At 55.8% G+C, this 20,495-nt stretch overlaps 1 protein-coding gene across 17 annotated transcripts in view; it reads left to right on the top strand.

Annotated features, from left to right (window-relative positions):
* LOC111160844 (bridging integrator 1) overlaps positions 1–20,495 on the top strand; it is a 54,984-nt gene that overhangs the window by 3,499 nt on the left and 30,990 nt on the right. The window contains exon 1 of one of the 17 annotated variants that reach the window (XM_022524225.1): positions 18,181–18,235. The exons of 15 other annotated variants lie outside the window; for them this stretch is intronic. In XM_022524225.1, the coding sequence (XP_022379933.1) occupies positions 18,218–18,235 (18 nt within the window). In that variant the 5' untranslated portion in view covers positions 18,181–18,217. Of the gene's footprint in view, positions 1–18,180; positions 18,236–20,495 lie in introns of those variants that run through there. One more of the 17 variants, XM_022524233.1, reaches the window with a different exon arrangement.

The raw sequence follows: 20,495 nt of genomic DNA, 5'->3' as shown, positions 1-20,495 counted from the left end.
GAGGGGGGCCAGAGCTGGGCTGATGATGAGCAAAGGAAGAAGGCTCTGGCAGGGGTGGGAGTATGCACTCTTTCTCTCCCTCATGGCAGGCCCCAAGCCTGGTGCGAGTGGGGAGGCCCAGCTGGGAGGGGGCAGGGCCCAGGGCTGGCGAGTTGGAGTAGATGCCCAGCAGAGGGAAGGCGCAATGGCAGTTATTTATAGGACCCTGACACATGGCCATGATGGCACCATGCTCGTCTGCTGGTCAAGGTCTCCTAACAAAGTAGTCCCATCGGCTTCAGCTGGAGCCAGGCCTGTACAACCAATCCTTACCCTCACGACAGCCGTAAGAGGATCCACATGGCACAGAAGAGCAGGTGCCCTGGAAGGGGGCCCATCCGGGTCTGGGGGAGGGCCTGTGCTCCCCCCATATTCTGCATTTCTCTTTCCACATCTTTCCTCTCTCTGTCCCTGGGTATCTGAGGACTCTTCTTGCCCCTCTTTCTCTGCCCACACCCCACCCAGTGTAACCTTTTCCTCCGCCTCTCTCTACCTCCCTGCTCTGTGTCTCTTCCCTCTGACCTCTTCCCTCAGAGCAACTTCTCCCTGAATCTGAGTTATCGGTGTAGGTCTTTCACCTTGCTCGCTGAGGGAAGGCTTCTGAGCTAGCCATCATCTCTGGTAGGGTGTCTGTGGGGACTCGGGAGACATTTGGCTGGGGAATGTGGGCATGGAGAGGGTGGAAACATGGCCTCTAGACTTTCCCGAGCTCCAGTGTGCCCTGGCTGGGCTGGGGCCCAGTGGGGAGCTGAGTCCCCACCTAGGAGAGTCTGCTGGCTCATGCCTGGACTCAGAGGGAGGCCAAGGCTGTTTTGCCCAGGGGCGTGCAGAGAAGGGTGTGCTTCCTGGGCTGCATGGGACATGGAGAAGGTGTTTCGGAAGGGTCCATGTGGGCCAAGGTGCAGGATGAGAGTGAACACAGGAGGCCATTAGTTCCTTTGAAGAAAAGGGGCACAGTTGGGAGTGGTGAGGGGTGGCTGGGTGGTAGATTTGGGCCATATTTGATCAAGTCTTGTGGGTAAATCTTTGTATCTCTTGGATTCTCAGAGAAGCCGAGGTTTGAACTCTTCTCTCTTCTTCGCAGATGACCCCATCAGGGGCCCCCTTTCCACCTCTGATTTCTGGCAGCCAACCAGGTCCCTGCCTCTGGAGTGGGCAATCTTGATCCAACTTGTCCCTTACAAGCTGTGTGACTTGGACAATATGAAGAGAATGCTTCTTTCCCTCCCTGCTGCCTTAACCCAAGGCCAGGCTTTGCCTGGTTCTGTTTCCATCAGGTTCTAGGATCCCTGGGGCCTACTCTCAGCATTAGGCCTCTTTCTCACCACAGAAGAGAGTACAAGGGCACGTCGGAGAGACAAACATGCGTGGGCTTGGCAGGCGGGCAGGCAGTCCTCAGTTCCCTGTCTATGGGCAAGTGGCAGGACCTTCATGTATAAACTGGGGCAATAATGGTTCCTCTGCACATACTGGTTTTGGAGAGTAAAGCCTTGGACAGGGCCCAGCACATGGCAAGTGCTCCCTAGATGCCTGCTCTGTGGGGCAGGGCCGTACGATGAAGCCACCCAGGAGCCTGCCATCCCTGCCTAGTCCTGCTTCCCAACCCTGCCCCTGTGAGTGTCCATTTCAGGCCTCTATAGACAGCTAATCCCTGCTGAGCCCTAGCTGATCAGGGCTTATGATGCTCAGTGCCAGGGTAGTGGTGGCGGCGGTGGTGCGTGTGTGTGTATGTGCGTGTGCGTACACGTGTGCGCATAGAGGGGCAGCCTAGAGCAGGGGAGGGAATCAGACAGTTCTGGAGTGAATCTTAACTCATCTTACACATAAACTCGGTGGCTCCAAGTAAGTCCCCCCCTCCCCTCACTCTGGGCTTCTTCACTTTGGCGGTCAGTAGAGTGATGGGGGTTGCTTATTCATTCTTCTACTCATGAAATGAACATTGAGCACCCTCTAGGTGCTGGGCCTTCTTCTAGGGACAGAGGGTATAGGACTGAACAAAACCACACCCTACCCTCAGGGAACTGACCCATCAGGGAGCGAGGGTGGGGGTGAGGGTGGGGTGGGGGGAAATGCTGGCAGCTAGTGAAGCAGGAGGTGGCCCTTCACTTTTCCTCGGGGGAGTCTGATTAATGGGTGCAGCTTTTCCTGAGCATCCGTAGTGCCCCTGCTGAGGGCTCAGGTGGTGTTGTGAACGTGGGTGCTCACGCAGTTCATAGGATCAGCTAGAGAGAGGCTGAGTGGAAGCTTCTGTTCTCCAGGTAAGAGGGCACCTGGGGGAAGAGGGCTTTCTGTTGGATGTCACCCTGGTATGTTGTGTTTTTCTGGAGCCTCTTTGGCAAGTCTCCTTTTCGGATTAAAGGTACAAAGAAAAGGATCCCAATGTTAAAACAACTCAGCAGGGCACTGACAGAGGACAGGCCTGGACAGTTTCGGAGGAGCCTGGGCAGGGGTTCTGGATGTAGGATTGGAGGATGGAGAGCAGGGGGTCCCTGAAAGAGGAAGAGGGAGGCACTGAATATGGCCCAGACTTGGGGGCAGGCACTTGTAAGACTTTTTAGAAAACTGAGTTTGCATTGCTCCCCAGGCCTTCCTGCCTTTGGGCAAGTCTGGTTCACCTCTCTGAGCCTGCTTCTTCACCTGCTGTAGGGGACAAATGCCATGCAGCATGCTATGCAGATTTGGTGGTCAGAAGCAAAGGGCAGGGCTCATCGGTCCCCAGAGGGCTGTTCTTGTGCCATGGAAGGAGCCCTCTCGTGGGAACTGGCTGGTACCTGGGGTGTCTGGGGCCTCCCCAAAGAGGCTGCCATCTCCCAAGGAGGCCACCCATTTGTGGACTGAGCAGCAGAGCTGGCTCTGTGCTGAGGGCTGATAGGGGTCAGGGTTGGGCAGTTGAAAAAGGAAAGGCACATTCTTTTTGCTCTAAGGGAAGCCTTTGTCAAATATTAACTTAGCAATAACAGCCATGGTTTATTCTATACCTGCTTGGTAAAAATTCTCATCCCGACTTCAGCCAGGTGAGGTCATGATGACTCCCATTGAGCAGGTGAAGAAACTGAGGCTGAGCAGTGGTGTGACTTGGCCATGGGCTCTCCCAGTCAACTATCTGGCTTACCACATCTCTGGTGGAACCATGCAAATGAGATAGGAATCTCTAGTGACCTTTCTTGACCCCTCCTGACCAAGAAGTTCTTGCCTATGAGGGGGATCATTTGATAGATTTGGGTCCCCAAATTAAAGGAGGGGTCTTCTTCCCCCATTAAAGGAGGTTTGAGGGCCCTCGTCCCCCACTAGATTCTCACCTGTGTGTGACCTCTATCCTTTTGGGATGTGTGGTGGGCTCTGGGGTGAGGGGATGGCCTGAGGTTTCCTGATGCAGTCTAATGCAAGAGTTTCTGCAAGAAAATGAGGACAAAGGAGGCAATGTGGTGTGTATGTGAGTATATGTGTTTTCCCAAACATAAAAGTTGCATCCAATTCATTCAGTATAAACAAACCCCCTTTATTAAGAGAGTCTGTCTACTCTTGTTTAAGTTGTTGCAACAGTGTTTCTTTTATGAAATAATGTTAGTACTAGTTATTTCTTAATGTTCTTGGGGAAGAAATAGTCATGCGATTGACCACACATACACAGACACCAAACACACACACACACACACACACACACACACACACACACACTCTCTCTCTCTCTCTCTCTCTCTCTCTCTCTCTCACTCTCTCTTTCTCTCTCTCTCTCAAGTCTTTTCATGGAGTGGAATCTAAAAGTCTGGGACCCACTGCCCCTGGGGAGCTTGCTGCCCGCCACTGCAGACTGGCTGTGTGGCGTGGGAAGGCAGCTCTCCTGGGTTCAGGCTTGAGTCTGGGCCATGGTAGCCTGGGACCAGCCCCCTAGAGTATCTGCTTCCTGAGGGTGGGTCCTGCCTCCTGCAGTGGCCGTGGCCTCTCCCAGCTCAGTGCACTGGGTGTGTGCTCGCAAGGATGCACGGACTCCTCAGGCAGGGCTGGCAGAGGCCTGGGAGATCCCCTGGGTTTTCAGGGTGCGTGGTGGGTGGGGAAGGGCAGCTGGGGCTGTAGGACTTCAGGACTTTAGGGAGCAGAAGAGGCCATAGTTAGAGCTCAGGACTTAGAGTCGGATGGCTGGGGCACCTCCCCCTTGCCATAGTCACCTTCTGAGGGACTTAGGCATCACTGCAGAGTACCGTCTCCCACAGTAAAATGGCCTAGGACTCTGGTGGAGCTTCCCTGAGACGGGGGCTGCAGCACTTGGTCCCAGAAACTGAGGTCCTCAAGAGTGGGCTGGGGCCCTGCTGAGGAGCCCTGCCTGGCTCTAGGCCAGATGCCAGAGAGGGCTTGGCCTAACCCCTCTCTCTGCCAGAGCCTTCTTCCAACTGGGAACAGCTTTTGGGTGACAGAAATGCCAGGGATCGCTGACCTGGGGGTCTGTATGGTTTGCTGGACCCATGACTTCACTGTTAGGGCCAGTGAGCTGCTGCCCTCAGACCCATTTCCGCTGGACTGTCTGCAGGCCTTCTTCCCTCCGCTTTCTGGACCTCCCTTTCAGCCCTGCTGCCCAGCCGATGGGGTAGGATTGGAGCCCCAGCATACGCCAAGACGGGGAGTTGGAGCCTGGCTGCAGACAGTGGCCTCAGGGAACAGAGAGCCGGGGTGCCCTGGGGTTGGGCTCTTGTGCTTCACATGCGGTGCGCAAGCCTGGGGCCATGGGCCAGCCCCCCACTGCTGCCTCTGCAGAAGGGTGGAGAGATGCAGACCTGCCTGCCTCTGCAGTGCGAGGGCTGCAGTGGCTCTGGGCTGAGCCCCATGGGCTGGGGAGTGAGTGGGCGGTTGCCAGCACCCGCCACCACATGGCTGCAGGGAGGGACTCGTAACGGCTGGTGCCAGGCCAGGGCTTCAGGGCCTCCTGGGCCCCTGCAGGCCTCCCTGTCTGGAGCTCCCAGGGCACCTTTGTAGGGACATCCCTGCTGGCTCCTTGTTTTAGATGCTTCAGCTTACATTGAATTAGTTCCCTCAGGTTGTGGTGACCTTATTTATTCTGTCATTCCCCTGTTTGTGGCTTGCCCACTGTGGGACAGGATGCTGAGGTGCTTGGTGTACCAAGAGAGAACCTGCCCCTGACCTCAAGGAGCTCCCAGGGCCCATCACAGCAGTAGGGAGAGATCAAAGCAAGGGTGCTGGTGCCTGAAGTACTTCTCCTCCAGCCTAGGCTATCAGGAAGTCTCCCTGGAGGAGGCACTTTCAAACCCTGAGCTGGATTTGAAAGGCAGAAAAGGTGGGTTGTGGGGTAGACAGGGATGTTTCTGGTAGCCTGTCTGGGGTGGCTGGAATGTGTGTGAGTGAGGGTGGTCTAGTGAGGCCCGAGACTGAAAGGATAGGTCGGGGGAGAACAGGCCCCGGAGGGCCAGGAGGGACCCCAGACCCCTATGTGCCTCAGCCTGCTCACCTTCCTTCCTCATGTGCTGCCTGAGCCATTTGTCTATTTGTCTGTCTTCCAGTCTGGGCTTAGCCGAGAACCCGGTGTCTCACCGTCCAGGGCCGAGGAAACCCCCGGCTTTCTGAGGAAAAGGAGGAGCCCCGGGGTGAGGGGGTGAGTCCTGAGTCCTGAGGGAATGTCCTCAGGCTTGGCCAGGTTAGGATCTGGCTGTGCCCAGGAAGACACAAGGGGGTCTGGGGTTGGGCTACCGTCCTGGAGTCTACCCTTCAGGGCTGGGATCACAGGTCTGGGTGATGTCTGTTCCCCAGGCTTGCTAGAAAGACATAACATCCTACACTCCCCACCCCACATGTGCACCTGCTTCTTTGTTTTGGGGTCCCAAGGTGGCACTGGGGGGGGTGACACTGCTAAGTTTGGAGAGCCTAACAGCTGGGAGAGGCCCTCAGTGCATCAGTTCACCCCTCTTCCAGGTACCCTGTGTGCTCTGCCCTTCGTGGCCAGGCCACTTGTGAGATGGCCATGTGGGGGTCCCCCAGCTCCTGGGTCAGAGCAGGGGAGGGTCGTCAGAAGAGGAGCGTCCTCAGGGAAGGAGGGGTCATGCCAGCAGGTGGGGGCCTCTGGCTCTAAGTGCAGACTGCTGGGAGAGGAGTGGACAACAGGAACAGTAATGTTAGTAATGCACGGAAGGAGGCTTGGGGGCAGCTCTGGCTCATTGGGGTTTCCATTCAGGCCTGTGGCTGGAGGAGCCATCAGAGGCCGTGGGGCTGGATGGGGGTATCAGGTGACAGCAGAGCCTTTGTCAGACTGGCCCCTTTTCCAACAGCTGCTGCTACTTTCTTTGGACCCTTTGGTCAGCTCAGCATCTCCCCAGGACCGTCACCAACGTGCCTGAGGACTGGATGAGCCTGGGCCCGCCACTGGGCACCAGGGACAGACCTGGCACAGGAGACCTGGGCCGGGAGAGGCCCCTCAAGGGGACCCCCACTTCCCACTTCCCATCTGCCATGGTGCCCTATTTCTCTGCTCTGGGTTAACATCCGCTCTGCCAGGACATGTTCACTATCTCCAGGGCAGATACAGGTGGTGGGTAGATGCAAATGCTAACCCGGGGCCCCGGAACACTCGCAGCTGGGCAGGGTCAGAGGACAGATTGATCTGTGTTTAAGAGGTGTGTATGGGAGGAAGACAGACCCTAACAGAGAAAGTGGAGTGTGGCCCCGGTGACAACTTGGCTCCTCTGAGGTCCAGAGCAAGTTGCGCCCCCATTTCCTCCTCTGTACCTGGGAACAAGAGGAAGTGATGTGACAATGCCTGGTCCCTGGTGGGCACTGGCACATGGGTTTTTTTCCTGGGGAGCTTTTGGGGAAGCCCCTGTGAACCCACAGGTAGGGACCATTCTGGCTTTTGTGTTTTGAACTATTTGTTTTGCTTATGAGAGGATTCTTGAAGTTGAACTGCGGTATACATTTTTTCCCTCTTTTTTCCTGTGCTGGTTGAAAAAGCTGAACGGGGACGTCGTGGTGTCATCTTCTCGAGGAGGGAAGTCAGAGGCCCCTGAGCCAGAGCCCCATTGAATGAGGTCAGGGAAGGACGCAGGGTTCCAGGTGGGCTGTGCTTCCAGGGACCAGATGAGGCATGTGGAGCAGGGGGACAGAGGTGAGGGGTCTCCCATCATTCCACTCAGGGAGCCTAATGTGCAACAGAAGAGCACAGGCTTTAGAGACCTGGCTTGAACCCTAGTTCGGCCCCCAAACCTCAGTGTGCCCATCTGGGAATTTGAGAAGCATGAGATCCTCTTCTTAGTGAGATAAGGTGAATGCTGCTGGGGGCAGAGCTGTGTCTGTGCTAGGTCCAGCTGGCTCCAGAGGGTTGGGGGTGGGAGGGTGACAAAGTCTTTTTATCCTTGTGGCATTGTGTAATTTATGCAGAACCCTCCCACCCACCTTTTTTTCATTTGATTCATTGTCTTGCTGACCTATGAGGTAGGCAGGACTGGATTATGGTTCCATTTGGCAGATGAGAGCACCGAGGCTCAGGGAAACCCTGGAATTTCCTCCCTTCCTGCTATCAGACTTGGCTCTAGGTTGGCCTTTCCCAGGTGCTGCCGCCACCCTCATCCCTGAATCCAGGGGTGGGGAGAGACTTTTTTTTTTTTTAATGATCTCCACACCTAAGGGTCTTGAACTCACGACCCCTGAGGTCAAGAGCTCTAGCTACTGAGCCAGTCAGATCAGTCAGGCTCCCCCAGGGGGAGAATACTAAAGTGCAGATAAATGCTCATGCCTGTGCCCTGTGTGTGTGTGTTTGTGTGTGGTGGGGAAGCCAATTCTTGGTTGCCCCAGGAGGCTGTCACATCAGAGGAGAAGTTGAAGCTGCAGAGCAAGCCCTTCCCTGAGTCTGGGGTTCCCTCATAGCCAGGTGTCCACCAACCCACTCCATGAGGGAGGTGGGAACCCGGCTGCCCCCAGGAATCTAGGGACCCTAGAGGGTCAGATTTGGACAGAGCTGGCCTGATCAGGGAACCCAAAGGTAGAGCTGAGCACAGGCCCCATAGCTCACACCTCCCATGAAGAAAGAGTTGGGGGATCCTGGGGCAGGGAACACTTAAGAATGAGCTAATGGCTAGGGTGTGAGCTGAGTCCTGATTCAAAATGAGAAACAAAATCCACAATTAGTTGGATACATTTACTAAACTTGGGACAGGACACAAATAACTGTTATTTTTCTGAAATAGAAACTAAGCTAGTGTGTTATTTATTTGCATCCCCTCCGCACCGAACAGGACAGTTTAGCAGTCTGTTCGGGCAGTGGACTTGGCTCAGCTAGAATGTCACCACCTTCCCCAAGTTGACCACTTAGCCCTCCTGGTTGAGTGGACTGTGGGTCTGGAGGAGGCCACGACCAAGGCAGGGTCCTGGGCCCTTCCTGAGGACGCTGGGGGAGGCTCTGTCTGGATCTGGTGGACCGGGGGCCGTGGGTGTGGGGGGAGGGGCGTCTGATCCTGGCACCTCTGGCCCAGGGCACTGCAAAAGCTACCTGGAGGGAGAGCTGAGTCAGCACTGTGGGAAACCCACGGTCAGCGGCAGGACAGCATCCAGTGCCTGCATCCCTGCTTTGTGCGGCTGCACTCACAGGTCACCCTGGACGTTGTGCACCCTAGGAGAGCTGGGGAGGCCGCCAACACATTCTGCAGCCAGTGCAGTGCTGCTCCTGAGCAATGCGGTAGAGAGAGAAGCCTCCAGGCAGTCAAGTGCTTTCAGCACACCCTGAGTCCCGGGATTCTAGCTCCTGGTCTCCTTGTTTTATCTAGGACTTGGTCTAGCTACTTAATCCTTCCTGCTTTGGTTTGCTTCTCTGTAGAATGGGGTAACCATCCTCCCCACTAGATCCAGAGTCTTTGAGGGTGGAGGCTGGTCCCATGGTGGATCTGTGACCCGGGCACCTGCACGTAGTAGACACCTAATGTTAAGTGAGTTGGAGTGTGAGGCTCCAGTGCAGAAGCAATGGTGAATGTTTTGCATAGTACCTCATATATTGTGGCAAGGTGAGAGGCTCGGGTTCATATCTCAGCTCTGTTCCTCTCAAGCCCTTGACCTTGGGCAAGTTACTTATCCCCTCTGAGCCTCGGTTTTCCTATTTGTGAGGATTAAATGGGAGAATGGTGTCTCCATTTCACACCAAGGACACTGAAAGTTGGGATGCCAGCTTGTGGACCCAGCTCTATTCTGGGGTGGGGGTGCTGAGGTGCCTTGGGTGGGTGTGGGTGTTTGACTGTGCCTTGGCATTTTGTGTGTGTCTTGTTGGGCCATCCTGGGCCATTGGTGGTGCAGAAGTCCAGCCCAGCTTGGAATGCTGGGTCTGAGGCCTCCAAGGAGGAAGGAAGGAAGGAGGAAGGAAGGAAGGAGGCATTGCCTGGAGATGGCCTCATGAGGGCAGGGGTGGGACGCCGGGGGACAACATGGACCCCCCCCCCTTTATTTCCCACTCTTTCAGTTCTCCCACTCTGATTTCCTCTCCCTGTAGGCAACAGAATCCTTTCCAGCGTTTAGATGATCCAGAAGTGTCCAGAGCTATAGCAGGGGAAGGCCAGGGGCCGACCTTCAGAATCTGGGATCGGGTGTCCATTCCTAGGCCTTGCTCTACTCGGATCTTTCCTGTGTGCCTCCTTGGGCACATTCCCATGATTTAAAAACATTTTTTTTTTAAAAAAAGGATTTATAATTCTGTCTGGCTGTTCAACTTACCCTCCGTGTTTAATTGTGTTTCTTCTGGTAAGGAGAGCCCCAGGGGAGGAAGGGGAGGTGGGCATGAACCCCTCTCCAACAGGCACAGAGGGTGTTCTGGTGTTGGCTATGGTTTTGTGTGTGTGTGGGTTTCTGCCGCACCTCCCTGTCCTCACTGTCTCAGCCCTTCTGGAACCTTGGTGGGAGCCTAGATGTGTTGAGTGGAGGGATGTGGGCCAGATCCTGGGGTCCCTCCCTAGTTGGTTAGACAGGGACTCCAGGGCTGGCGGTCTGCATGAGCCCTGGGAAGCTGAGATGGACAGGCCTTTCATGCTCACTTGGTCCTTATTTCCCTCCTTTGATTTCAGAGGTAGGACTCTGAGACCTGGAAAGTGATGACGTGCCTAGGCCTCTGGTGGGCCCCACATCATCCCCCCAGCTGTCCCTAGCAACAGGGAGGCCGCCAGGGCTCTGGTCCTGTGCACTGACCTCCTGTGTCTGCTGGGGCTTGGGGGGATGGTGCCTCCCTGTTCAGCCTGCCCATTGCCCACCCTATTTTTCTAACCTCCCCCCAGAAGCACAGAAAAACAGGATGCAGGATCAGCAGAAGGAAGCCTGCAAAAGCCCCTGAATATTCATTCCATTTCCCAGGGGCAGGGGCAGCCATGTGACGTCCCCCAGTCCGTTGGTAGTCCCTCTTGCTTCCCTGACCCCAGCCTTCACTCTCTACCAGATTACCGGCTTACCGGTTTACCAAGTAGTCAAACACCCCTTCCCCTCAGGTTCCTTCCCAAATTACCCCCTGCCTCCTCTATTGAAATGCCGTGGAACTAGTCCTTGTCTGCTGGGGAGCACTGAATGAGCCAGTCCTCACCCACTGATTCCCCATCTGTGAAGTTGGGGGTCCCTGTGGTGCTCTCACAGGTACTGGGGATTTGTGGACAGTCCAGGGCTGAGGCAGGGAAGTCTCGAGCACAGCTTTTGGGCTGATGAAGGCCTGGGAGTGAGCACAGGGGCCAGGCTGAGTCTCCCCCTTCCCACTGAATCCTGGGCCAAGTGTGAGTTGTCTGCACTTTGGTGGGCCGGACTGGGTATGAGTTATTTAAAAGTGATCGTGGGCATTGCTCCTTTGAATAACAAAAATAACAAGAACCAAAATAGTAGCAATAATGTGTTTGGAAAAAATATCACGTATCTTATCTCCATTAAGTACTGTTTAATAGTTACAATTTCACAGATGTGGACATGGAGGATTCCAGTTGGTGAAATAAATGAATGACCTGTTTGCATATTTAGGTCGAGCTTCTCTGATAGAAACAGAAATATGCGAAGGGCTCAGGCCATCCGGAGGGGCAAGTGAGTCCCTGTGGCTGGGGTGGAGTCAGGGAAGCCTGCCTGGAAGAGGTGATGTGAAAGGCCAACATGGGCTGACATCATGAGGAAGCAGAGTCTCCTTGTGGAGCTTGTGGGTGCCCAGGGCTGAACTTTCTTGGCTCCAGTCCATGTGGGTACTTCACCCTCTCTTCCCCCGGCTCTGGGTTTGTATTCTGCTGAGCTGTGGGCTGGGCCCATGCTTGGTTGCTCTTGCACGCAGGCTGTTCCCCCACTGAGCTAAGGCAGCAGCTGATGAGGGGTCTGTGGGAGGCGGTGCACTGGAGGGCCAGATTCCCCCCTCCGTCCATGGCCCAAGTCCTGGAGCCTGGGGCTGAGAATAGCACTCACACTTGCATGGAGGGGACAGATGGGGTGGGTGATGGCTCTGGGGGTGGTTGTGCTGACATCTCTCAACAGGTGGTATGGGGTGTTGGGCCAAGGGTGGAGTCGTTCCCGCCCTCTTCAGGCCTCACACAGCATGACAGGAGGCCCTGTGTCACTCAGATGGGGTGGCTGTGGGCCTTCTCTGGACCTCTTTGTAGAGTGGGCTGTCTCCCAGGCTCTATGCCAGGAATGTCAGGCGCATTAGGGCTGCTAGTGGGGGCTGCCACTGCTCATAGCTGATGTTTAGTTTCCACAGGATCTACCATTTTGCCCTCTGATTGCCAAAGAGGGGCAGGGTAAGGGGGTGGCTTGCAGGGCCTCTGCAGAGCTGTGGGGTGGAGGAGGCTGCTGCGGGGAGGTGGGGTGGATTAGTGTTTGCCATCCACCAGGAGTGTCGTGCTTAAGCCTGGGTGAGTCATGGGGAGCAGGTGCGCTTGGTGGCAGGCACCATGGAAGGCATGTGTGGACTGGGGAGTGGGGGGTGAGAGGGTGGGGTAGGGTGGGGACTAGGTGGGAGAGGCTGCTTGAACTTTCTGGCTTGGGTATAAGGAATCCCAGGTCAAGTTACGGGCAGGCGAAGGAATTGAAAGGAAATCAGCTACCACTTTGGGCTGGGCCCTCTTATCTACTCAGCCAAACTTAATCCTCCCTTGTCTTGCTCCGCGTTTACTGATGAAACTCAGGGCTCAGAAAGGGGTACTCCCTGCCCAGGGTTGCACAGCCTGGGCCTGCTCCCTGAATCTTCTGCTGTGGGGCTTCTCATATCAGAAGTTCTGAGCGGGAGATGTTCCTCCCTCTCTCCCCTTCCCCTGCAGCTGTCCAGACTAGACACTCTGGGCTGGATGTCCCAGAACAGGAGTGACTGAGGGGGAAGTGGACAGGGAATGGGGATTCAGGAGCCTGATGGTGGGTTCTGCCCTGGCTGCCCTGGGGTCCTGGCTGTTGTGTCCCCACTGCCCTGCCCTCCACGACATCTTTGGGCACCTCAGACTCACCATGTCCCTATCTTGGGTAATGACTCCTCCTTCTCTGTGTTGCTCAGACCCTGGAGTCTCCTTCACTTCTCTCTGTCATCCCATATTCAGCCACTGCTCATATTTCCTGCCTTTGCCAAACCTGGCATTTCCTGCCTTTGGCTCCATCTGGGTCATTGAGGACACCTTTTATTTACTTTTTAATTATATTTTTTAAAAAAGATTTATTTATTTATTTATTTATTTGACAGATCACAAGTAGGCAGAGAGGCAGGCAGAGAGAGAGAGGAGGAAGCAGGCTCCCTGCCGAGCAGAGAGCCTGATGTGGGGCTCGATCCCAGGACCCTGGGATCATGACCCAAGCCGAAGGCAGAGGCTTTAACCCACTGAGCCACCCAGGTGCCCCGAGGACACCTTTTAAATGGGCTCCCTGCTTCACCCTGCTCTTGGGTCTGTCCCCAACAGCAGCCTTAGTGTTCTAGCACGTGGGTCAGAGCAGAGATCCCCAGGGCTTCCTATTTCCATGCAGAGCTTCAAAGCAGAGGCCCCCAGCTAAGGCCCTGTGGTCTGGCCCTGGCTGCTAAGATAGTTTGTGCAGTGGTGAGAACACGTGGCCTCTGGAACCAGGCTTGGGGTTTGGATTCCTGCCACCCTGCTGACTGGCTCTGTGACCCTGGGGAGATTTTAAAGCTGTGCCTCAGTTTCTTCATCTGCAAAGTGGGGGATCCTACTACTATTCCCTTGTGAGGATTCCGGGAGATTGATAGGTAAATTGTGTGGAGTGCTCAGCTCAGCTCAGCTCAGCATGGCATTTTAGGACTTCTTCCTCCTTCACCCACCCTCTTAGTTCCCTTTGCACTGACCTTGCTCTTCCCACCTCAGGGCCTTTGCACTTGTTTGTACTCTGTTTGGCCCGCTCTGTCTCCTTCATCAGGTCTCAACTGTCACTTCCCTGAGCTACTTCCTAAGAACAGCACCTCCCTTGCCTCACTTTTTCTGTGCACTCTTGTGTTTTTGTTTAGAGACTTGTATTATCACCAGTCACGCCTTCTCTCAAGTGTTGGCTCAGGGATCTTGCTTTGCTCCCTGCAGAACAGAGCCAGGGAGGCTGGGGGAGGGTGTCCAAGATGAGCCCCCGCCACAGCTCTCCCAGCCCAGGAGGCCACATCCTGGAGTCCAGGAGTAGGGACTGCTCACCGTGGGCTGTATGTGAGGGTCGAAATCCAGTGGGAGCTCCTGAGAAGAGAGCAGCTTGAGCCCTCCTGGAAAGTTGGTAAAAAGTTCCTTTCTCCCCCTGGAGTATGGATGGGAGGAGTGGAGGGCTCTTTGGGGAGGTCTGGACAGTTGGGTGGTTTCTGATTGTGGAGGGGGGTGGCCTGCCTCCATCTGGGTGGTTCTGGCCCTTCCAGAAGAACTATTCACGTGGAAGCCTGATTCTGCTATTGACTAGGGATGGACTCAACCTGGTGGGTGGTCCCTGAGGGGAGGGGAGCCTGTCCCCAGCCAGGGCCCCTCCAGCACTCCCTTGGGGCTCCAGTGCTTCTTTTAGCCTAAACTTCCTTTCGCCTGACTTCGCCCTGAGATCCCGGGCTTTGAGCCCCAGTCTCCTCATCTGTGGAACACCTCCCTCTTCTCACAGATGTGGGGAACTCCTGTAAGCCTTTTAGACACCTTTGGATGGGTGACTGTTGTTGTTTTATGTCTTCCACCTCAACTACCCCAGCTCAGCTGGGCCCTCTGGGCTCTCCTTAACTCCTTCCCCATCCTGACGTGGGCCCCTGCTGCCTCTGCTCCCCTGTGCTCTGTTGTGGGCTGTTCCTATCTCCCCCGCCCCATTGCACCCTAGCTTCCCCTGGGCTCTGGGTGGCCCTACCCTGGCCACTGGCCATAGGCTTATCTGCTGAACAGACTGGAATTTCCCCTCCCAGGAGAGAGGGGAGGGGGTGGCTTTCGGCTGCAGGCACCTGGAGAGGGAGCCTTCCCTTCCATCCGGAGAGGTGGGTATGGAGGAATAGCAGACCCCAGCCCCCCTCCTGTCTCAGGGGTTAGGCTTCCAGCCCTGGGACTGAAGGACTGATGGACAGACAACTGACATGGGCCACGGAGCTCTCTGCACTCTGGCTTTTCACCAACCAGTCACATTTCAAGGCATTGTGGTGGGGCTGATATCCGTGAGGGCAAAGTGTTTATATATTCAGTTAGGGATGTAAAAGAGAGAACCAAACATCACTCTTCACTCTCACCAGTATTTTGTAAAGGAAAGGGAAAATCACTAAAAGAGGAAGGAGGTAATTTTAGAGTGACCATCTCCCAAACAAGGCCAGTCACTCTTTGTAGACTGGTGTCAGGGAACAGTGACTTCCAGAACACGAGGACTTGTTTAAAAAAAAACAGATCACCAAGCGGAGATGAGGGGAGGAGCTTCCTGGGCTGGGGGAGGGGCAGGGATGTGCCCAGCCCAGCCCAGCCCAGCCCAACCTCAGTGGGCTAGTGGGAACCTGGAACTGTTTTTCTAGTTTTGTATTTCATGGCAAAAATCTTTGCAAACTTTGCATTCTGCTACACAATCTGTCTATCTGTGTTGGGTATGTCACAAAAGTGCTTTTTTTTTTTTTTTTTTTTTTAAATAAAGTGTGAGAGTTGGGATAGAGGGAATAGGAGAGAGAAAATACTGAGCAGGGTCAACGCCTGGCCCAGTGCAGAGCTTGATCTCACAACCCTGAGATCAGGATTTAAGCCAAAATCAAGAGTCAGATGCTTAACCAACTGAGCCATCCAGGTGCTCCTTCAAAAGTGCTTTCTTTGCCAGTTAAATCTTTGGAATGCATCAAGATGGAGTAGCAGCAAGATGAATCTTTTGTAGTAAACCCTAAGTGTGCTGCCTGTGACTCTTGGGCATCTGTGCAGTCCTCACTGGAGAATTACAAGTTGAATTTGGGCTTTGGAGTCCATTGGGTCTGGGGCCTGGCTCTGCCACTTATCAGCTAAGTGACCTCTCTGAGCCTCAGTTCCTTCATCTGTAAAATGAGATGACAGTTCCCACCTCAGGATGTCCGGTAAGCCCAGTGAAAGCGAGGGTCAGAGGTGATGGGCCTCCGTCAAGGTGGGTCCTTGGACCCGGCTTGCTGGGGTGACGCCTAGTAGTGTGATCTTTGTGGAGCTCTGGGGGAGGGCCGTTGCAGTGCCCACAGCTGGAGCCCTTGGGGAGCCCCGCTGGGCTGGGATCTGATGGTGAGGGGACCCCTCCGGAGTGGGAGGTGGGCTGGCATCTCTTTTCCCCTGGGAGGAAGGCAGAATGCCAGATTCTAGTCCCCAGAGCCAGCCTCCCTTGCCACCACCTTGCAGCCAGCCTAGGGAAATGGAGGTCCTAGGATGGGGGTGCAGTGAGACCAAGAGAAGGGACTAGGGCCCCTTGGCCAGGCTTGTCTTTTGGGGGCAGAAATGTGTGTGTGTGCTTGAGTGTGTGTGTGTGTGTGTGTGTGTGTGTGTGTTTGGGGTGGGGAGAGGGATCTGGTGTCTGGAGTGTCTCTCTCCTCACTGAGACCCACCTGCCTAGAGCTGCTGGGCCCTTCCCTGGCCTAGAGCCCAGCTCTTGTGCTCTCTGGGCTCCTGCTGGTTTCCCTTTCTCTGGTTTTCTCTCCATTTCTCCTTCCTCATTTTGGCTTCTTCTTACATAGCATCTCCTGGTCTCTCCTCTGCTTCTTTCCTGGCTCTGTGGCCTCCTTGTGGTTCCCGCTGCCTTCCTGCTGTGCCTGGGGGCGACTGAGGGGCCCCATCAGGAAGTATGTGTGAGCATGTGTGTGCAGACACGTGGGCGAGCATCAGCACGTGAACACGAGGGTAGTAGGTGTGCCTGCTGCCCGTGCATGGGAGCCTGCGAGTGTGCAGCTGGGTGCTGCGTGGGGGGCCTCGGTGCTGGGGAGCATTCTCCCGGGGATGGAATCCTGCTCCTGGCTCTTGCCCAAGGCTCGTGTTTCAACGTTTATCTTTCTTCAAAAGTCTCTGAGCCTCTGGGAAGTAGTAAGGGAAAGCCTGATGTGTGGCCAGCCTGGGGCTGCCGGAGGGCTAAGGAGTTTTACTGGCCAGGGACACTCTGCCGTGTGTTGGATTTGCTTTCTGAGACCCTGGGCTCTGCTCCCAGGCAGGAGCCTCAGTGATTTCTCCCTACTGCTGGTCGAAGCGGGGCTGGAGTGGGACCAGACTCCTTCCCAGAGAGGTCAGGCCCCTCATTCTCCCCCCGCTCCTTGGCAAACCCCAAAGGCACAGCAGCAGGCCTGGGGCTGCTCAGTGGCAAACTGGTCACTGGGAGACCCTCAGCCTTTGGGGGAAGCACAGCTGCTTGCTCTGAAGGCAAAGCTAACTGACTGCTCCGTGAGTGAGTTCATGGGGCTCTCTGGAAGGAGGGGGCAGACTTTGCTGGGGCTGGATGCTAGAAGGGAAGATGCAGCTACTTCCTTGTGCCCAGGAGAAAGGACCCAGGAGTCAGGAGCCCTGGCTCTAGCCTTGGCCAGGCACCAGGCTACTTTGGCACTCTTTGCCTCTGTCTTCTTTCTCATTAAGTGAGAATGCCAGGCGCTCACTTTGGAAGAAGGGGCCAGGGAAGGAGGGCAGCATAGCAGGGTTCAGCGAGGCTGGTGGGGTATCCCCAGGCCAGATTCACCTATTGGAGCCAATTGCCTCTGCCATCACACCCCTCCCTGACTCAGTCACTGGCTAGGGAAGCCCATGGACTGTATGGCCTCAGCGGGGACACAGTGATGGACCTAGAGGTCTAGGTCATTTGCCACAGCAGATGAGATCTGAGCCACACTTGTTCACGGCCACTGAAAAGCCACAGAGTCCTGGCTTTGCTTCTTCTTAGCCATGTGACCTTATTACTTAATGTCTCAGCCTTACTTTTCTTATCTCTAAAGTTTGGGGAAAGAATAGCTCAGGAAATGGCCTCAAGATTAAATGAGATACTCAGGAGCAAGGATACCCAATAGCAATGAACACACCTGCCCCTGAAGACAGCCAGGGCTCCTTGGAGAAATGGCTCATTCTGGAGTCATCTGCAGTGTGTCAGTGAGGCATATGCAAAGTGTTTGGCTTGGGGACCTACCTTCTTCCTCTCCTGTGCTCTCTTGTGGGTGCTGCTGGGGTCCTGCCCAGATCCTGGGTTGCCAGAGGGTCTCAGAGGAGCATGGCCACAAGCTCACACCACTAGTGTCAGAGTCCGTCACGTGGGTTGAGGGCCCCTGCAGCATAGGAGCAGAAGGAACAGGGGGCTGGCTCTGTGGGGCCACAGAGCTCCCCAGCCTTGCCTGGCCCACCCCTGCTGTGTGTGGCAGAGGTGGTGCAGAAGGAGGCAGCCAGAGCTGACCACAGAGAGAAAGCCCTGGGGTGACAGGGAGTGAGCCAGAAACCCAGAGGCCCCTTGGGGAGAGGGGGCAGAGTATGCCAGACTGGCATGTTTGCCTGGGGAGGGGGCAGCTGTGGCTTTTTCCCTCTTGGGGTGTCTTCCTCAGAACAGGGCCCGGCTGTGTGTACTGAGTGCTCTGTGGGAAAATCTGGCCTTATACCTGCCTGCCCCTCTGTGTGTCGGTCTGTGTGTCCTGCCCGTTTGGGAGCCTCTGTGTGAGGTGCGAGGACGTGCATCCTGTTGCTGTGGTCCCCCCCGGACCGCAAGCTCTCCTGGGAGGAAGCAGTGAAGTGGTGACGCCCAGCCCCCGGGGTACAGCTCACTTCTCCACCAGCCCCGACAGAGGCAGCCACTGGGCAGGTGCCAGGAGGAGATGATGAGGAAGGTGAAGGTCTGGCGGGGTCTCAGCAGCTGGGTGGTGGGTCCTTGGAGGGAAGCCGGATGAGGCCTCTCCCCACTGTGTATGTGTGTGGGTTGGGGTTCTGGGGACACTGGGGTAAGGTGTGGGTGGGTCCCCATCTTCTTTGGCTGTGTGAGATGCCTCTGTAGCAGCCATGACAAGGTGTGCCGTAGATGCTGGAGGGGCCCCCTGCCTTTCTTTCTGGCCCAGAGCCTGGGGACCAGGGCTGATTGGGAACATGGGACCTGCCTCCCTGGGGTTTCCCTCCTAGGTCACTGGACTTGGTCCTTCTCTCTAGCCTTGGGTTCTAGAAAGCACTTATTCCTGCCCTGTGCCGTGCCATTCAGATGTGAGTGTGTGTCCCCTCAGTGCAGGAGAACTCAGTCACTCTCTGGAGGAAGGAGGGCTTAGAGCCTCCGGGAGGGGCTCTGCATGGCTCTGCACATGGCTGTGCAGAGACACAGGTGTCTTGTCCCAGGGGCCATTTGCTGGCTGGGAGGAGGAGAGGTGAGGGTTTGGCAGGACGCCCCATGCTGGCTGTGGGAGTGGGATGCTCTGGGCTGTGAGAAAGGTCAAAGCACAGAGGCTGGGAGAGGGGCACCTCCTTCCTCCGAAGCTCCCCCTGAGCCCTGGTGGGCCTCCTCCGCTGCTCAGAGAGGGGCTGCTGGCGCTGGGTCATGGCCCAGGCTCAGTGAGGTGGGAGTGTGGATGCTCTCAGAAGGAGGTTTGTTTCTGCCACCGGCTGCTCGTCTCTGCCCTGCCCTGCACAGTCCCTTTGGGGGCACGTGGGCTCCACTGCCCTCTGGCTGGAGTGAGGACGTGCTGAGAAGAGGTGGCCCTGATGAGGCTTTCTGGACTGCTGGCTGTTGGGCTGCTGAACCATCTCTACGTCCCCGCCCTGGGCTAACACCAAGGTGTGGCAGGGCCTGTGCACCTGTCCTCTGTCCCATAATCAGAAAGGCTCTCCTTTTATTTTATTGCAAAGGCAGACATAGTGTGAAAGCGTGTGACATAGTGTGTGACAAGTGTGAAAGTGTGACACCAGAGTGTCTGGGGCTCTCCCCCTACATAACCCTCGGCAGGCAGTGGAAATCCTGCCTCTCTGCCTCCAGGCCTTCCTGCCCACCGACTCCTGCTCATCCCTTGTAACCACCTTGGTTGTCCCGCATTCCCTGAGCCCCTGGGAGCAGGCCCCTCTGGACACCCAGAGTCCCCCTTCTGCTCTCAGTGGTCTGCGTGTGAGTTTGGCACAAGAGCCAAGAGGCCCCACTAACCGCGTGCTGAATGGATAGAGCTCTGGTGCTGCTGAAGCCCACGGCCACCGTTGGGAGGGGACTGGCCGTGGTCATGGTCTGGGGCTCGCCAGCAGCTGATCAGAAAGGCCTCTTACCGAGTGGCTGGGCCGTGGTAGGAGTTCCAGTTACAGCAGTTGGAAAAAATGGAAGCTGGTAGCGGGAATTTGTGGGATTTTACTGGACCGAGTTTTGTCCTGGTCTCTCTTCCGAGGCAGGCATGTCCAGCTTGTTTTTAGCCAGTCCAGCAGCGCCTTGAGGTCAGGGACCCAGGCTGCGTGTCCTTCCTTCTGTCATCTGTTAAATGGGGGTGGGTGCAGTGAGGATTAATGAGGCCAAGGCCAGCACGCACTCACCGGGCGTTTTCTCAAGCCTTGGCCACAGAGGTTAAGCTGTTAGCCTGAGGTCGTGCAGAGTGGGGAGCCGGGCCACCTTCCTGTGCCGATCACTCCCCTTGCACCCTGGCTCTTCAGGCCTGGGACCCCCTGGCGCTGGCACATGTCACCCTAGACCAGACCTCAGACTGATGGAAGTGCCCCCTCAAACCCTAGTTCTAAGGGTAACCTTCAGCTTTCTGTCCGTGTGTCAGGCTGAGTACTTTACACAGCCTTCCCTTTTGCATAAGAGGATACTTTGCCTGAGAGATGGGATGTTTTGTTCAAGGTCTTGACTCTGTCCTCAAAGCTCACGGCTTAGATTAGCCAGCAGCCACCAAGAGCAAGTTCTGTGTCTGCCCTGTCCCCAGCCCTCTGCAGGAGCTGGGGACATGGAAAGGACTGGACACTGTCTCTGACCTCAGACTTTTCATGGGCTGGGACACAGCGAGAGGCAGACACTTGGGCACATGGCGCAGCAGTGAGGGGAGTAGGTCCCTGGCCCTAAGTGGTACAGGAAGTGTTGGGGAAAGAGGGGACGGGGGCAGCTTCACGGAGGTGTCATCTGAGCCAAGTTTTGAAGGA

Source organism: Enhydra lutris, unplaced genomic scaffold (assembly GCF_002288905.1).
Source record: "Enhydra lutris kenyoni isolate GAN:26980312 unplaced genomic scaffold, ASM228890v2 scaffoldscaffold78, whole genome shotgun sequence".
NCBI classification, from domain to species: domain Eukaryota; kingdom Metazoa; phylum Chordata; class Mammalia; order Carnivora; family Mustelidae; genus Enhydra; species Enhydra lutris.
The sequence above is the reverse complement of the archived record's forward strand: the minus strand, read 5'-3'. Positions and strand labels throughout refer to the sequence as shown.